Source organism: Excalfactoria chinensis, chromosome Z (genome assembly GCF_039878825.1).
Source record: "Excalfactoria chinensis isolate bCotChi1 chromosome Z, bCotChi1.hap2, whole genome shotgun sequence".
NCBI lineage: Eukaryota > Metazoa > Chordata > Aves > Galliformes > Phasianidae > Excalfactoria > Excalfactoria chinensis.
This window is the reverse complement of record NC_092857.1, coordinates 33,540,169-33,557,910: the sequence shown is the minus strand read 5'-3', so window position 1 is coordinate 33,557,910 and position 17,742 is coordinate 33,540,169. Positions and strand designations below refer to the sequence as shown.

At 41.7% G+C, this 17,742-nt stretch overlaps 1 protein-coding gene across 1 annotated transcript in view; it reads right to left on the bottom strand.

Moving 5' to 3' along the window:
• The window catches only part of MAMDC2 (MAM domain containing 2), a 64,567-nt gene that overhangs the window by 26,285 nt on the left and 20,540 nt on the right, over positions 1-17,742 (bottom strand). The window contains exon 3 of the mRNA XM_072359524.1: positions 449-714. Within this exon, the coding sequence (XP_072215625.1) occupies positions 449-714 (266 nt within the window). The remainder of the gene's footprint in view (positions 1-448; positions 715-17,742) is intronic.

Sequence of the window (17,742 nt, the reverse complement as noted above, 5' to 3'; positions counted from 1 at the left end):
GGGCAGACCTAAGACCTGGGAGGTCACATATCTGCTATGAAACGACAGCAACTGTGTTGACCTGTCAAGAAACGAAGCATCCGTGCTGCTCTGGCTCCATCAGCTGTGTTTTCTGGTAAGCTCCACAATGCCTTTGCTTGGAACACTATCCAGTGCCTGGCTCAAAACAGCATTACTCACTGATTTTATGGATAGAAGAGGTAAGTCACTTACACATTGCTAGCCCACATCAGTTTTAACCCAGGTGCTTTAGAACAAGCACTCAGTATCCCAGCAGGATAGAGTACATTTCTCTTCCATCAAGGAGGAGTATACTGAAAACCGCACACTTCATGGAACAAGAATAGGACGAATGAGGCCAAGAGTAGAAACATTTGAAAAGCAATCCATCCACCCCAATGTGTACACAATAAAGCCTGTGGCGGTTATCTTCCAAAACTCTGCTTACCTTGTACTTCTTTGTGCTGTTTGTTAAATCTAAACTAGCTATAAGCCAACTATCTGAAGGCTCCTTGGCTGACCACAGTAAACTATCAAAGGTCTCTCCTTCTATCCTCATGTACAGGTTGAGCCTGGCAGGATCAGATGAAGTCACTGAAGCAGTTGCTATCTGATAAATCAGTCTAATGCAGCTCCATTCTTCAAAATATAGGTCAGGACTGACAAGCACGGCCTTCTCACCCTCATAAGATGTGTCCACAGAAATGTAGTGTCCTAGGAATAAAAACAGACACACATCAAAATTCTTTATTAAGTACTGCCCTCCAGAACTGGTAGCTCTGGACAAACTATTTGATTAAAAAGATAATCTATACAAGAACATGTTGTAGGAATGTTTAGTTAGACTTACAGATCAAAATTTTCTTACTTTATTTTTCTATTTTATGTTTAAAAGCAATAAAAAAAAAAAAAAAAAAAAAAAAAAAGGAATGCTGCTAAAATCTTGTAATGAATTCCTGACTTCAAAGAAGAAAATGAGGAGGACCCAAGAAATACTAACAGGTACAAATACACAGGCTAAAAAACAGTGCTAACTACCGTGCCACATTTAAAAGTATCAGCAATGTGAATGGGACTATTTCAAAATTAACCTCCAGATCACCGTTTTACAAGCAGGGCCTGAAGTATCAGTTTCTTTAAAAATAAAAATAATCAAAAATAATCAAAAATAATCAAAAAGTGATGAGAAGTTAAGGAAGTGTGAGGAAAACAAAAACAAAAACAAACAAACAAAAGAAACAACATGTAAAAAAATAAATAAATAAATAAAAAGTAGATAACAATAAATCACCATGGGACAAATGTCTGGTGTTGGAGACTTCATTAATACATCGGCATCAAGGTCAGGAGTGCATAACAGCATACCAGAATCACAGAAAGCTGGGATTCAATGCCAGAAACAAGTGAAACAGAATTTCAAGGGTAAAACAAGAAACAAGACAGAACATCTGTAGCTAAAACCTGATTTGGAAAACAATCTTCCTAACCCAGCAGCCACGTGTAACAGACAAATCAGAACTGATACCAGCTCCCAATAGCCAGACTGCATGCAAGAGCTCTTGAGGATTGTGTCCTGCCAGTTCTTCACACAGCACAATGTCACACCTACCTTCAATCTCATTTTACTCAGCCAAAGAGCCCATCCTCAGTTTCTACATGAGTAAGCACTTGCTTAGCGTGGACACACCAAGAATCAGAGTGATGGTGTTCATACTGTTTACCTTTGTGGCACACCCTTTTCTCAAGTCTGGCCTGGAACCCTCCAACTCAACCGAAGCACCCTGAGGCTGCTTCTTAGAAGCTCTCCTATCGCCCTGTCACATTCACAAGTATACTTTCCCTTGTGAAAAAAAACATGCATATGGACAGTCACCACCTCACAAGGAAAACTGCAGGCATGGATGTGGTATATGCAGATGCCCTTGGGAAGATGCCATAAGTAGACAGCAGCTCTGACAAGAGCTGTTTTCGTGGGCAGAGTGTGTTGCAGCATCCCACTTCACATGCTCTCTCTCTCCCCTACAAACACTGAACAGAAAGTTACTTAACCCGTTTATACTGTACACAGTAACTTTGTTTCGAAGCTAGCCTGAATTTGTATCATTTTGCTTACAAAGAAACCTACAATTCGGAATCCACGCCTGGAAATTTCAGTTTAGATTTCAGCCCTATTTCTGTCTAGACTTCATGAGAAACCCGACAGATAAATGGAACATTCTTATGACTTTCCCCTTTTTTTACAAATAAATTAGCATTGACAAAGGAACTCCCATTCACATGAAGACCTCATATTACCAGCTGTGAGGTTCAAATGGCTGCCTGGCCTTAAGACTTAATTATAAGTAGACTTAGAGTTCTTGTACAGAAGTATTCATTTAAAAAAGGAAGAAAACCTCTTAGAGTTTCCAGACAAGACTGATCTGAATCCCGGCCAATATGAAAGCAAAGATCATGAACTCCCTTTTAATTGAGATCTCTTAGTTCTTTTCTTTTTAAAGATTAATATGACTTAACCGCTAAAGTCTCCAAAAAAGAAGTGCTCTCACCCTAATTTGCTAACCATTTTAGCCTACTCTGGAAAGTTAAGTATGTGATTGGCTACACTGAAATCAATGGGATCACTGATAGAGAGTTTTGTGTGTGTGTTCAAATGCTTAGCTAATCAGGATCAGGGAGACAGGCACTTTGCAGAATCAAGTACAGAAAATGCTAATGTTAAACTTCTTCCAAATGAATGCTAGCATTGACTAAATGGCCTTTATACTAAATTGTATTTCAATAATAGCAATGATGTGCTATTGCTGCAGAAAGGAAGGTCTCACAATGCAGACCTCAAGGACTGACACAGAGCAATTGTGAGAGCAAATCAATGCAAAGAGAGGGTTCCTTGGAGTAAAAAAGCAGACAAATTTCCACACTTGTTTGTGGGAGTAACAGAAGAACATTTAGCAGTACTTCAGGAACCAGATGAATGCACACTGCTGTACCCAGAAAATTCTCATTAGAAATGCATCATGCAGCTTCATTTTGAAGCACGCTATAGCAGGCTGTTTTATTTCTCAAAATCCTCTTTCTTCCAACCACCACAAGCACTTATTAGAAGTCGCTCCAGAGGTTTCAGAAGAGGACTACGGGAATTACACAAAATGCTGGTAGAAGCCTGATAATGCAGAAATGCAAATGTACAATTTCTTGCAATTTCTGGCAAGTACTTAACTAGGGGATAGATGTAGCCCTGACCAGCATAACTGAGTACATAAATAAAGGAAAGCTGCACATTCTTTCCCTTTTTAGGGAATGGCATGAGGCTTTTTTGTTTTGTTTTTTGCTGTCACCATACAAGCTTCCTTATAGGTGGCAGCAGCCAGAGATAGCTAACTACCTGTAACTTCTGGTAGCCAGCAGTTTCCTGGCATCAGCAAACACCTGCTGTTTAGGAGAAGAGATGGAAGCAAGGGGACCTTCAGATGCATTTCTCTTACCACACACTCAATGCACCAGCTGGCAAGTAACAAACTTTTCAACACAGGTTTCTGAAATAACTTTTCATCTAATGTCTAGCCTCACTGTTTTCTGCCTGGCAGCTGAATTACACTCTGAACAAGACCAGAAAGTGCTCCTTCCTGCTCTGCCAAGCAAGATCTTGAGACCCTGGGGAATTTAGGAGCCGATGCTGCAAATCAGTCCAGCCTTAAAGCAAATATGCACTGTGGCAGTAACACTCCTCAGTGCACATCTCTGATCTTGCTTTTCTAATAAGCAGCTCCTTACAGAGACATTCACTCATATTTAACCTTCTAATTAGTATTACTTACTTACTAAATAGGAATCTATACATCATTCAGCAGTGATTATGACAATGGGGGACTGAGGTGGGACCAGCAAAATCACCTGTTCCTCTTTTTCCCCAGTACTGTAAGAGAACGGCAGCAATTGATCTCCCTGTAAGTAACCAAAACAAGGCACAATGCCAGACACTGGCTAATAAGCTTAACCACATGCCATTAGGAAACTGAAAAAAATAAAATAAAATCAAAACAAACAATTGGGATAACTAAAATTACTAGCTAGCTTTTTAATGATGTATTTAGCCTGTAAACATTTGGAAACATAACCACAGACATGTTACACCCTTCAAGGGGCTTATAACTGTCGGAGCTGTTCGCTCAGCACAGAAACAGTGCAGCTTTATAATATATATAGATAGTTCCAAAAGAAACATTATCAAGGAAATACGAAGCAGAAAAAATGGTTGGGAATTTACATTAATTGCACATTTATTTATAGGCAAAATTCGCAAGAAATGCCAGGTATATGGAAACAGAAAAGAACATTAGGAGGGAGGGAGGTAAGGAAGGAGGAGAGCAAAACAATTCATTCTTACATCACCAGCTGGTTAAAGTTGGTTAAAAACACTAATGGTAAAAAACAAACAAACAAACAAAAAAAACTAATGATACCAATGATCATTTTGAAAACTGTTTGTAGTTGGAGGCTATTCCTGGCAGCAGATTATGCTTAGATGAAGGCTCAGATTTGGAGTTAGGAACACACGAAGTTTGGCTGAAAAGGTGAAGGCTTGTGGAAACTGGAAACCAAAGCTTCACATTCAACACTCTGGTTTTGGTACAATTTCTTTCCAGAAGAAAGGAAACTTTTCAACTAATGCAGCACTTTTTGTTGGTTTGCTGTCAGCCATCTGGAAAGACAGAGGAGCATGTGGATCATTGTTAAATTTGCTTTAACTAGGAAAAGATGAGATTTTTCTTCCCAGGAAGAGTTACAACACGTTTTGGTATGGCTTTTTGGGGGGAAGAGGAAGAGTGGAATTTCCAAATTCTTTTAGGTTGTGTGCTGGGAAACCAAAAAATTGCATAAGCAAGAGGAAGAAAAGCTTTTCCTCTACAATTCAGTGAAGAAAGTCAAATCTCCAAACCATTCTAGTATGCAAAAGCCTCCATCAGGGTGTCACCATAAATCGAGCCCCAGAAAGCACAGCCTGTCACAAGAGCAGAACCTCTGGGCAAAGCCTCAGCAGCAGTACCTCCCTGGCAGCCACAGAAAGCAGAGCCTCACATCACTGTCAGCCAACCAGAGGAGGAGGGAGGAAGGAGGTGGAGGGGGTGGAAGAAGAGGACGTCTGCCCATCTGCCTCACATCCCCCTTGCTGGCCACAGCTGTCAGATGAGGCAGAGAAGCAGCAGTGCCAGTTGCTGACTACTTCCCCTTGGTCCCCAGAGGACTTATGGCAGCAATTTTTGGCCTGTGTGGACAGGTGCAAGCACAGTATGCACTGGGCTGAGCAGCAAAGGCTAGCTCACATTCATGAAGGTAGCGGCTCAGTCCCTGATGCCTGAAATGTCTGTGATTAAAGCTACTTGACAAGGCAGAATATAGCTGGTCTTTCCATTCCTGATAAGCCATGGTAGAGCTTATTTATGGTAAACTGTTAGATTCACTGCAGAAGAAATGCACAGTATCCACTGGGACCAATTAGCGTTATCACAGGGAAAAACCTTTTGGTCTTTAAACCTCCTTGTCTCATCTGTGGTTTCATGAAAGCAGCTCTGTGAAGGCAGCTGAGGAAAAGAGACACAAAAGTAGATAACGTTGGCTGTACTCTTGCCCTGCTGTTGTCTGTGAGCTCCTCCTGTGCGTTCACGGAGGCAACTCAAGCCTACAACAAAAGCTCATAATCCTATCTGGTCACCAGAAGCCCTTCTGTCGCCCACTGAGGAAAGGAAAAGGATCTCCTTAAATTCACCCCAGTACTGTTTCACTTCTTCAGGAAGAACAGCTGGGTTTCCATGCAACTTCCACAAAGCTGAGTAATATTTAGTCAAAAAGCATTTTATAAAACAGCACACATTTGAGGGTGACAAGCATACAAGCAACTCTTCCCAGCAATCACGCACCTTTCTCTTGCTGCACTGACAGCCCTGACTCCAGGAGATGCTCCTGGCAGTTTTCTCCAGGCTTTACAATCCAAGTCACTCTCCAGAAAGTGGGAGCTATCACTGGGACCTTTGGTGGTCAAGGATACCAACTGGGTCAGAGTGCTCCTGTTTCTAGCCCAGGGGAAAAGAGTTCTCAGAGGCTTGTTACCTACACTGTTCCTATGTGGAGGCCTTGGCTCAACTACCAGCCCCACCTCCTGCATTCTCCTTTGCTTCCGCAGAAGGTGCAGAAAGCCAGCTGTTAGTGAGCCTGTCAAAAACTGTCAAAGTAACACAATATCCTGCAGCTCTCTGTATGTGTGGTCACAGCTACTATCATACCAGCAATGCCTTCTTGCCTTGATTCACTGGCGTGGCTGCAAAATGCCTGGCGGGGATTCAGCTTATGCTTCTGTTTTCTGTTTTTGATTTGGAGGAGTTGCCCCACTACAGCAGTCTCACTGGGGATGCCTTAAATGTAAGAGCTTTTGGCCGCAGCTGTGTTGCCTCCCTGCTCTCCCTGCAGAAGTCCCAAAATCCTGACATCATGCACCAATTACACCAGACTTTGTTTGTTCCAAGCACAACCATGCGGGCTTATTTTCATTCACAATGACCTCACAGATTTTTATATACTTTTAAAGTTTTCTTTCCTCTTGTTCCAAACACAACCACATGGCCTTGCAGACTATTCACCTGCTCCAGCAAGCAGTTGTTCCAACCTTTTCATGCTCTCCTTTTCATGTTCTTCCTTATATCATTTTGACAACTTTTTATCTGAAGACATAAAGAGTCCCAGATTCCTGTCTGGTGCCTCTGATTTTACTTGTGACAGCTCTTCCAAAAGGCCATATCTGTGATTTCCATTAGCTGGTACACTTGAGCAGAAAACAGGCAAGATTTTGACACAGAATACTCTGCTGTGGACTGTAAATAAATATTTTAGAAGATACTTTTCTGTAGTCCTTTGCTCCTCAAATCAGGTTTTCCTGCTCCCAGTACACAAAGAATATAAAAAAAACAAGAACTATGTAAAGTAGAAACCAACAGGTATGTATCCACACAGAGTTCATTTCTCGTTACTACCTCCATCTGTTTCTCCTATCACATTACCCCAGGATGAAGCACAGGGGAAAAGCACTGCAGCAGCTCTTTCACCAACATAGAGCTGCCTTCCTTCAACAAAAGAAGACAAAATTTCATTCCTACAGTGTTCCCTTGAATTATGCTGCTTATTAACATTGCTGATGCACACTGTGGGTGTGTTGGGGTATGCCCACAGAATGTCACTAGCTATGCTCCACATTCTGCTCTGACCAAGTCTCAGCCTGCCCACAGCCAGACAATCCCTAGTCCATGCAATGGTGGCTTTTTTTTTAGAAGATAAAGCCAACAGACTTGCAACCCAAACCAAGTTGTTGATCCCTATCCCGCAGAGCAAGCAATAGCACAACAGCAGTGGCCCAAAAAAGGCAGAGGACAAGAGAGCCTCAGGGCTGGGGCCCGGGGAAGAGCAGAGTGAAAGCCTGCCCAGGCTGACTTGGCTTGAGTGCAGGGCTGAAATATACACTGGGGTCCTGGGAAGGTTGCATCACAACCCTCAGGGAAAGGAAAAATCCCAACTGGAAGCCTCCTGGAGTGCTTCTACAAACCACAGGGATGCTTTCAGTAAGAGATTAAGAAAACAAAGCTTTTCTACAGAGATGCTCTCTCTGCATCTGCCAAATCTCTTGGCCTACTGCACTGTGAAAAAAAATAGTTCATCTGCCTAAATACTTGTTTCTCCCAGCTAAATAATATCGACAAAAAAAATGTATCCCTTGCTTACAAGCCTTTTCCCTACAAGGAAATTAATAAATGTGCCTAACCTAGACAAAATGCATTTACTCTGATGTTCACCTGGGCGTTAGGTCTTGCAAAGACTGAAATATTATTTGGTTTTGAAATATTTGTAATATTTATTGGTTTCACTGGCTTCAAAAATTCCTGGATTCAGTTTCCTGCTTTCTGTAAGGTCAATAGTTCCACTTTTTGTTGTTGTTGTTGTTGTTGTTTGGTTGTTTGGTTGGTTTATTCCAGGATCATGAGGATGACATTAGTGGGCAGACCACTGATCACACATCACAAAACACACACAGAAACACTAACAGACCAGGTTTGCATTTAGATCCAGGCCTTGAAACAGCTAGCTACAGATAATGCTTAAAGGTGAGCTAATCAGATCCTGATGGGTGCTAACTGTAACTCAGTAGAAGTCTGCCTGAGTAAGCCTGCCTAGTCATACCATTGCTTTGTAAAAGCTGTTGACAGTGACTGACTCCTGTTTTGTTTATTGCTGGCTGCTGCTCTGTGGCAGCTCCTTCGCTGCTGCCATGTTTACTCAATGGCTACTCTCGAGTAATCCGCTCTAAGTGAGGAAGCAGCCACACTGACTCATTTTCTGTCCCACCAAGTCTCAGCATGGACTGGGAGCATGAAACAGTGTAGATCCAGTATCTGCAACTACAAAACCTGCATGGAATGCATCTATTGATGCTGAACATAACTGACACCAGGAGGATCACGGCTGATCTTTTCTGGAGTTCTGCAAACTGCATGCAGCAGTTTTTTCACTTCAAAGATCAACACCCGAGGCATTGGTTTATGAAGGATGCCTCTATGATTGCTGTCCTGTACACAGTTCCCATGTGACAAGTAGCTGGTAGCAACTGGGGATGTACTTGTGTACAGACAGACTAAGCCAAAATACATATACACAGACACACAGACACACACACACACACACACACACACACAAGAGAGAGTACAAGGGTTTTCAAAAGATTATTGAAACAGCCCCAGGTTAAATAACTGTTATCTCTAAAACAGCTCAGGCACATTTTACAGGAATGGGCAGCAGCTGTACAGTTAATCCTGAAATCTGCATTTGCCATTTGAACTTTAAATGCAACCTGCTGTACAATTACATTCAATAAGTATCAGATCCCCTATGCCCAGAGATTTTTACCAACAGATTTTTCCTTCAAATACATGCACTATGCCTCTTCAAGAAGAACATGCACTCCAAATGATTATTATCCATGCTGCATGGTAGATTACGTCTATCGGAACCTAAGCACAGGGGTTCTGATCACAGTCCTACTCCTGCAAGGGAGCTCTCTTCCAAGAACATAAGTAATGGGTTTTGGCTGAGTACTCTGACACAGGAGCTGTTAAAAACTGAAAAAATTAAACTGGAGGTTGATTTCACAGCCCAGAAAGCCTGGAATTCAAGCTGTCGAGTCTACTGCAAACTTTGATTTTAATTCTTCAATTATTACTCTCCTTTCCTTTTGGTTGAGGGGATGATTTTAAAAATATGAAAAACTACACGTGGAGACATAAGATTGAAAGCTTGCCATGGTGGTCTTTCTTGCTTGGTGTTTTGTTTTTGTTTTTTTCCAGAGACCTGGATGTATTTATTAACTCTATAACGAATCTAAATTTTACAGGGATTACATGAAATCTTATACTCCTTGCTGGTCTCAAAATTCAAAGGATCCCAAAGTATTTTACAAGACACTGTGACACTCTGTGAGGAAGGCTGGTGCCCTATAGCTCCTTCTTCTCTGCCTCTGTAGTTGCAGTCTCTGATACCACTAGAAGGAGACTCAGTTGTGGAGCTTTGGCACGCAGTGAACCATCTGAAATACCCAGAATCACATCTGTAATATTTACCTGGTACCAGAGTCAAAAGGCTCTCTTGTACAAGCTTCAGTCTGAGAAATAAATGGATGCCAATGAGTGTTTAGGAATTCAGGAGATTTAGGAAGAGCACCAGTATTTTGCTTCCTATAACGTATCTTACTGACCAACAGAAATATGCTACATTTACACAGCCAATCAAAATCTTCACTGGGACTGAACTCAACTGATGAATCATCTGGTATCTGAGCTCCTCTCAGGCCATCAGACATCATCCAAAATAAGCAGTCACCAAAATAAGCAGGACCCAAAATGGGCCCTGCCATTTGTGTCAGTTCCTCCACTCTTCATGTGCACATCACATCATGGTGGCACTGCTTCCTGCTGTGCAGCAATGACATATAAGCAAATTCTTCCAGGCAAATTCTTCTCTTGCTTCCCCAGCTGCCCAGGGACACCTGTTATCACAGATGCTCAGCCTTTATTCTTGACAGTGGCCCAAAATATTTTCTTTTCTTTCCAAATAACTTTAGAAGGGAAATGCTGAAATTTTTGATGAATTTTAGCATGCACTTACATCAGCTTCACTCCATGAATATCCAGTTTAATTAATTAACCTAGGGCACTTGCTTGCAAGGATATTTACCATATGTCGTTTGAGCTGCAACACACACTTATCAAGACAGAAATAACACCTGAGATATATACTAGTCATTGGAAAAAATCTATCAGTCTCACTCTGCCAATTCATGACACCGCTTCCTTCACAATATCCTCACTGACTCCTATTTCACTGCCAAACTAAGTAAAGGTTTGGCAAAACTTTCCAATGTACTGAAATTTTTGGGTCATTACATTTTCTTTTTTCACCTATCAGACTACTAAAACTATTAAGCTTCATTCTACCTACTTTACATCTTAGCCCTGGGTAATCACCCAGGCATTAACACAGCTGAGGTGATTCATAAAACTCCATTCAGATTAACTTACCTTAGTAAAGGAAGGATGTGGAGCTCATAGAGCGGGTCCAGAGGAGGACCACAAAGAAGATCAGAGGGCTGGAGCACCTCTCTTATGAGGAAAGGCTGAGGGAACTGGGCTTGTTTAGCTTGGAGTAGAGAAGGCTCCAGGGAGACCTCATTGCGGCCTTCCAGTACTTGAAGGGAGCAGATAAACAGGAGGGGGAATGGCTGTTAATGAGGATGGATAGTGATAGGACAAGGGGGAATGGTCTTAAACTGAGACAGGGGAGGTTTAGGTTAGATATTAAGAGGAAGTTTTTCACACAGAGGGTGATGATGCACTGGAACAGGTTACCCAAGGAGGTTGTGGATGCCCCATCCCTGGAGGCATTCAAGGCCAGGCTGGATGTGGCTCTGGGCAGCCTGGTCTGGTGGTTGGCGACCCTGAACACAGCAGGGGGGAGTTGAAACTGTATGATCACTGTGGTCCTTTTCAATCCAGGCCATGCTATGATTCCATTCTATGATTCCATACATGTGCTCTGCCAAACCTCTCTGGGCACTGAATACTACACACAGGGAGCAGTTCTCTTGCAAGCATGTGCCTTAATTTATTGTTCAAAACATAATAAAACATTCTCAAATGACTCCAACAGATCTGACCCTCTACCTTTCCAGCCTGGTGTTGGAGCTTGACAGCTGCCACAGATGGACTATTTGGGAAGGACTAAATGCAAAACAAGCATATTTAGATACTTCCCCTGTGCCCTCTCACTCTCAGCCACTTTTCAGGCTTGCTGGAGGCCTTGCTGAGCTGGTTGTGGTATCAACTGTATTAACAGATGAGCCCAATTTAGCAGCATGTGCTTTGTATGCATTCTGAAACAAAATAAACTATGTAGATAACAAACTGCAGAAATAACTTTGCTTAATGTGCCAAGTCTTGTGTGGTCTTTTTAGAAACAGCTCATAGTGCAGTTTTTCTTGAGAAGGCTCCTTTCTGAGTGTTGTATTTGCCATAAAATATATTTCAGAAGTTATTTGAGACAAGGAAGTGACTGGAACATTCGAAGGTGTGAGAGAACTTCATGAACTGTAAATGAACACAGTCATCACTGGTCACAAAGCATTTTCTGTATTTTTACAGTCTCCCCAGGAACAGTGAATTCAGTACTGGAAAAATATTTTCTGCAAACATGCAGCCTGTTGGGGGAAAGCGAAGCCAAGAGCTAGTGTCTGTTACATGCAAGTGCTCCAATACATTGCCTTCTGCACTTGACAACGCCGGATGGAGCTCTGGTGTGTCTGGCTGGTCACTGACAGTGACTCACTGCTTTGTTTCTGGTGTCAAGAAACAGATTTTCAAGTCTCAAACTATCCCAGCATCTGATCCCAAAAGGGAAAGAGGTTTTGCTTGTGCCCTGAGGAGTCAGAAATGTGCTGTCTGCAGAGAAAGCTCACTGTTTACAGAAAAAAAAAAAAAATTGCAGTTGTACTTGCCCAAGAAGTATCAACAGACATTTTCGAGATTATGGAGGTAGTTTACTCTTGATTTTATGTTAATAAATGATTAGTCTCGCTCCACAAATCTTCATTTCATATTCAGATTTCAGGTATATGCAGATCCCTACTGCAGGCCATCTCTCAAAACAGAAGTTGTAGAATTGCCTTTTCCAGTCACTGCTCCAAGCTGTAAGTCCAGATAGTATTGACAGCTTGTCCGCAACTCACATACAAGAGATAATTTTCAAAACATTATGAGTCCAGCTTCCTTACACTGTGCTCACTCTCCCCTTATGGTAGACAAAGAGACCCACTTCCACACACAGAGGGAGTAACTCCCTCTGCTGCTGCTCCTTCTTTAAACCTCAAAAGCTGAGATTAAGCAAGGCCACAAGACAGCTACTTGCCAAGTTTTATCGTGGAAAACAAGGAAAATATTTATGACTGTTGGGAACTTGGAAAAAAAGAAAAAAGTCAACTTTTCAATGTGTGATACTGAAATAACCCCAAGTACCGAGCCAGTATTCCTATAATTAGAGTGCTCTGAAGAAGGAAAGCACAAGGTCTTACACATGTCTGGTCTCTAATACTACAAAGAAGCTGGTACAAGCTGATCCACTACATGACAGGCCAAAAAATTGATAGAATTTAGGTTAATGTTACTTCATAAGATTACTTCAAATCAGCACCTTGCTGTATTGACTCTTCCAGTGTAAAAAAATACAAAGGGGGGGGAAATGAATTAAGTATATAATGCAAATAGTTAACTAATTTTTCTGATGCGTATGTTAAATTTTTAAGAAAGAAAAAGAATGGATAAAACACTTCAGAGAACAAGGAATGTATCATAAAACACACACACACACACACACACATGCATGCACACACCCCCACACAGACACATCCTCATACACACTGGGATATCCACATACATGACTATGTATGTAGCTTCTTTGCTATGTCTCAGACTCTTTACATCACAGAAGAAAAGGACAGGACTATTAACAGTTAGGAAAATGGCTTTAAGGAATACTCATGGTTGTCCTGCAATCCTCTGGGGAGGAAGACAGCTCTGCTCTCCAGATGTTCCCATACCATGAAGGGGGAAGCAAACCAGCTCTAGAAGGGGAAGCATACAAGGAACTCTAAGCCTGCGTTCCTCCTCTTCATCTCTTTGTCAGGCATTAGGAGAGAAGTAAACCCACAGTGCCTCAATGAAAACAGATATAAATAACTCAACCATCACACAACTACTTCATGAGAGAATAAAACTGTGGCTACTTCTTTATATTTCCTTACATAAACAGTTCAGTAAGACACAAGGGATTAAATTCTGCATCAGGTAACAAGAGTGTAATGATAAAGATATTTACTTACAGTTTAATGTAATTACTGCCCAACAGCTAGTGGACCACTGAATAGAAACTATTAACACAAGCCAAATTATCTCTTGCATTAAACTGTGGCTGTGGCCTTCTACTCTCATGAGACCCCACCTGGATTACTTTGTCCAGTTCTGGAGCCCCCAACTCAAGGAGGACATGGAGATGTTGGAGCTGGTCCAGAGGAAGGCCACAAAGATGATCAGAGGACTGGACTACCTCCCCTACAAGGACAGGTGGAGAGAGCCGGGGCTCTTGAGCCTTAAGAAAAAAAGGCTCTGAGGAAACCTTACAGTGGCCTTCCAGTACCTGAAGGGAGCCTGCAGGAAAGCTGCAACAGGATGAGAGGAAATCACTTTAAAGTGCAAGAGGGTAGATTTAAACTAGATATTAAGAAGCTACTTAGACTAGATATTAAGATTCTATGAAAAATAATTGTATAGCAAAGAGATCTGGAAACGTGCAGGCCAGGGGTGGAAAAACATTCCACACCTTTGTGTAGATCTCTTGGCATTTAATACCTCTTCTTTGGCACTGAGGAAATGTGTCACAAGCAGCAGTTGGCAATCCCATATGGGCAGGAAAGAAGTCCTCCGGTGCAGGATCACAGGCAGACGCATGCACTCCCTAATGACTAATTTCTGCGGTTGCTACAACTGATGATGACATTCCCCAGCAGACACACATCTACAGAAGACTGTAAGCAAGCCTGCTGTTGCTGGTGTGATCTGCACTCCGTAAATGAATCCTCTTCCACAAGGTTGATCACTGGTCTGCTGAATCTCCAGGAGAAACAAAATTCCTCACACCAAAATTTCTGTTTCTATTACGTACATATTTTCTCTGAAATTTATTCCACTTCCTTTCAGAGAAAAAAGTGTATGGAACTTTGATGGGACAATGAAATAGTCTGGGAAGTTCTCCTTATAAAAAAGCAAATGTGGAATCCGCTTTTAAAATTTTTGCCTTCCTTGTGGGAGTTAAAGAGTGAGTTCTTGGTTATATCACTTCAGATTAACAAAATAGGGCCCATTTAGACAATGTCTGCTTAATGTTATCATTAATATTATCGTATTTTTTCTATCTTCAGGGCAACCTTTCAATAAACATGAGTTTAAAAGGTGAAGTTTACTTTCTGCTCCAGGAAAGTTAAAACTTTGATACCAGTTTTTATATTGTGCATGGGAACAAGTGCTGCCATAAAATTACGACTGTTGGCAGTAACACATGGAAACCTAGCCAACAGACCATGCAAACACAAAATAATCATAATAATGAGACATAAAAAAACTGAAAGCAATCCACTGCAATCAAATTATACTTATCAGACAGACCTGTGGAAGTGTACTTCTTTGACAGCATTCCCCTGGTGAAGCTGGAAGCCCATGGCTTGGACAGGTGTAGTCCAACACTGGATGGACGTCTAGGTCAAAAGCATGGCAGCAGATGGAGTTAAATCCAGCTGCTGTCAGGTCAAAAGTGGTGCTCCCCAGGGATCAGCATTGGGGCAGTCCTTTTTGATATCTTTATTGATGATTTGGACAAGGGGATGGAGTACACCCTCAGTAGCAAACGACACTGTGCTAGGCAGAAGTGTCAAAGGCACCAGGACAGGCTGGACTGATGGGCTGAGGCCAACAGTATGAAGTTCAGCAAGACCAAGTCTGGGTTCTGCACTTTGGTCACAACAACTCCAGACAGCTACAGGCTTAGGGCAGTGTGGCTGAAAAGCTGTGTGAAGGAAAAGGGGGTGTTAGCTGACAGCTGTTTGAACATGAGCCAGCAGAGTGATGATGGTGAAGAAAGCCAATGGCATCCTGGCTTGCATCAAAAATACTGTAGCCAGCAGGAGCAGAGGTGATTGCTACCCTGTACTCAGATCTAGTGAGGCCACACCTTCAGTACCGCTTTCAGTCTTGGGCCCCTCACTACCAGAAAGACATCAAGGCCACAGAGAGTGTCCAGAGAAGGGCAACAAAGCTGGAGAAGGCTATAGACACAAGTCTTATGAGGAGTGGCTGAGGGAACTGGGATCATTCAGTCCAGAGAAGACTCGGGGGACCTTACTGCTCTACACTCCCTGAAAGGAAGATGCAGTGAGGTGGGGGTCAGCCGCTTCTCCTGAACAACTGGAGAAAGAATGAAAGGCAATGCCCCTAAGTTGCTCTAGGAGAGGTTCAGGCCATATATTAGGAACATTTTTTCTCTGAAAGAGTGGTCAAGCATTGGAACAGACTGCCCAGGGAAACAGTAGGGTCACCATCCATGGAGGTTTTCAAGAAGATGATATACGTGGTTCTAATGGACATAATTTAGTGGACACGGCAGTGATGCCTTGATGATTGGACTAGCTAATCTTATTGTTTAGTTTTGTTTTGTTTTTTTCCCAGCTTTAATGATTCTATGATTCTTTTCTATAACTGAATATAAAAATAAAATTTAAGGGTCTAGTCAATGTAAGTCTTAGGCCTTAGATAGCCTCTGAAAATTCTCAGATATTGAGTACAATCTTTGAAACTAAGTATCAATGCAATTGCAGAATAAATTGGCATGGTAGGAGAAAACAGCAATTAAAACAGAGTATTTTATTACACTTGGCATTTAAAAATTGATTAATTTAATTTTAGTTTAAAACTAAAAATACATGCGATCACAGTAGACAACTGCAGTCAAGTATTTGGAATAATACTTATCTAGTCAGTTTGATTTGAATCTGAGCAGTGAATGAGTTAATGTTCTCACCTTCAGAATAACAGTCGGGAGCTTAACATCTCATTTCAAACTTGTTTCTAAAGCTTATGGAAATTGTCATAAAGTAGGTCCCTCCCCTCTCTCAGCTTACTGCTCTTTGGCCATGCAGACTTGCATACACCTTGCTGACACCAGGACATATTATTGTGGTAGCAAATGCAGCTGGGATATAGTACTTGGCACTTAATAATTTATACAATTCTCTAGACTTTCTGATAAAATTTTAAGGTCTATTGTTTGGCAATTCACATCCATAAACATGTTGAAGGAGCTAAAGGTACAGAAGAGCAGAGCCATGGTTGTAGATAAGCATAAAAACTGTGAAGTGGCTGCCAATGCCTTTTCAACCTGAACCTTTTCTTCTGCATCCCTCTTAATGTATTTTCTCCGATCTAAATCTCATCAGTGTCTGTGCAGGGCTGTGTTTCCTGTAGCCTTTACGTGGCCCGGTGAATAACAGTGACCACAGCAGCACTAATAGAATCCTCTCAGTAGGTTTCCACGCATGTCGTGCAGCCTCCTCAAGCAGTATCAGTAAAAAGCCTGCAGCAAACTGCTTAGGTGGAACAGACTCCACCCAGGCCCACCATACAGGTACAGCACACAAGCATATTATTTCCAGAAGATCTGGCAGACTGACTTTATCCATCAGCAGCCTAGAGAAAACATTATTATAAGCATAATTTCTTCTCTTTTTTTGTAGTACAATTCAGGCCATACAGAGGCTATACAAAGCAGGTTGATACAATCACCAGTTAGGAAAGGCCTCAAGAGTGAGCCTCAAGATAGTGCAGTTCTCCAGCAGGCAGCGATTCCATTTTCCAGCAAGTTTCAAAGATTTAGGTCTTGTGTTCTTTCCATGGAACAATACGAATATTTTCAAACCATGGACTTAGTCTGAAACTTCCACCGTTCTGGGTTTTAGCTTGAGCTCTCCCTCTCTCCTATACTTTCTCTTACTAATAGCAAATCTATCTCAAGAGTAAGTGGATTAGCTTGCACTTTGACTAACAACAGAGGCAGTGAAATTCCTTGTTAGATGCATAACAAATCAGAAAAATCAAAATGATCTGTTAAAAACAAATAGCACAAAAACTGAACAGTCTGGAAAGGCTAACCAACAGGAAAAGATCTAGCTGACCCAGAAGACAGAGAAGAAACTCTTTGAAGTACCCTGCTAGTAAAGGGTGATTGATCATGTAACTATTTTTGGCTTCAGTACCCGCTAGCTGTGAAGTCTATTCCAAATTCATGAGTGCTTTTTCATATAAAAACAAACACTGATTACTTTTTGCCTACACGTGATGGTCCAAGCTACACATACCACTCATCTTATTTCCATATATGACAACTTCACTGTGCAAAGTTCTCTCTCCTTTGTCAAACAAACTATAGTTACTGCCCTAATAACTCTCCAGTTTGACACTTAGTTTTAAAAAAGTGCTAGAAGTGGCTATATTTAGAGAACAATCTGGTATTGATATAAATTCTCTCATGTTTCCACTTAAGCTCACAAGAATATTC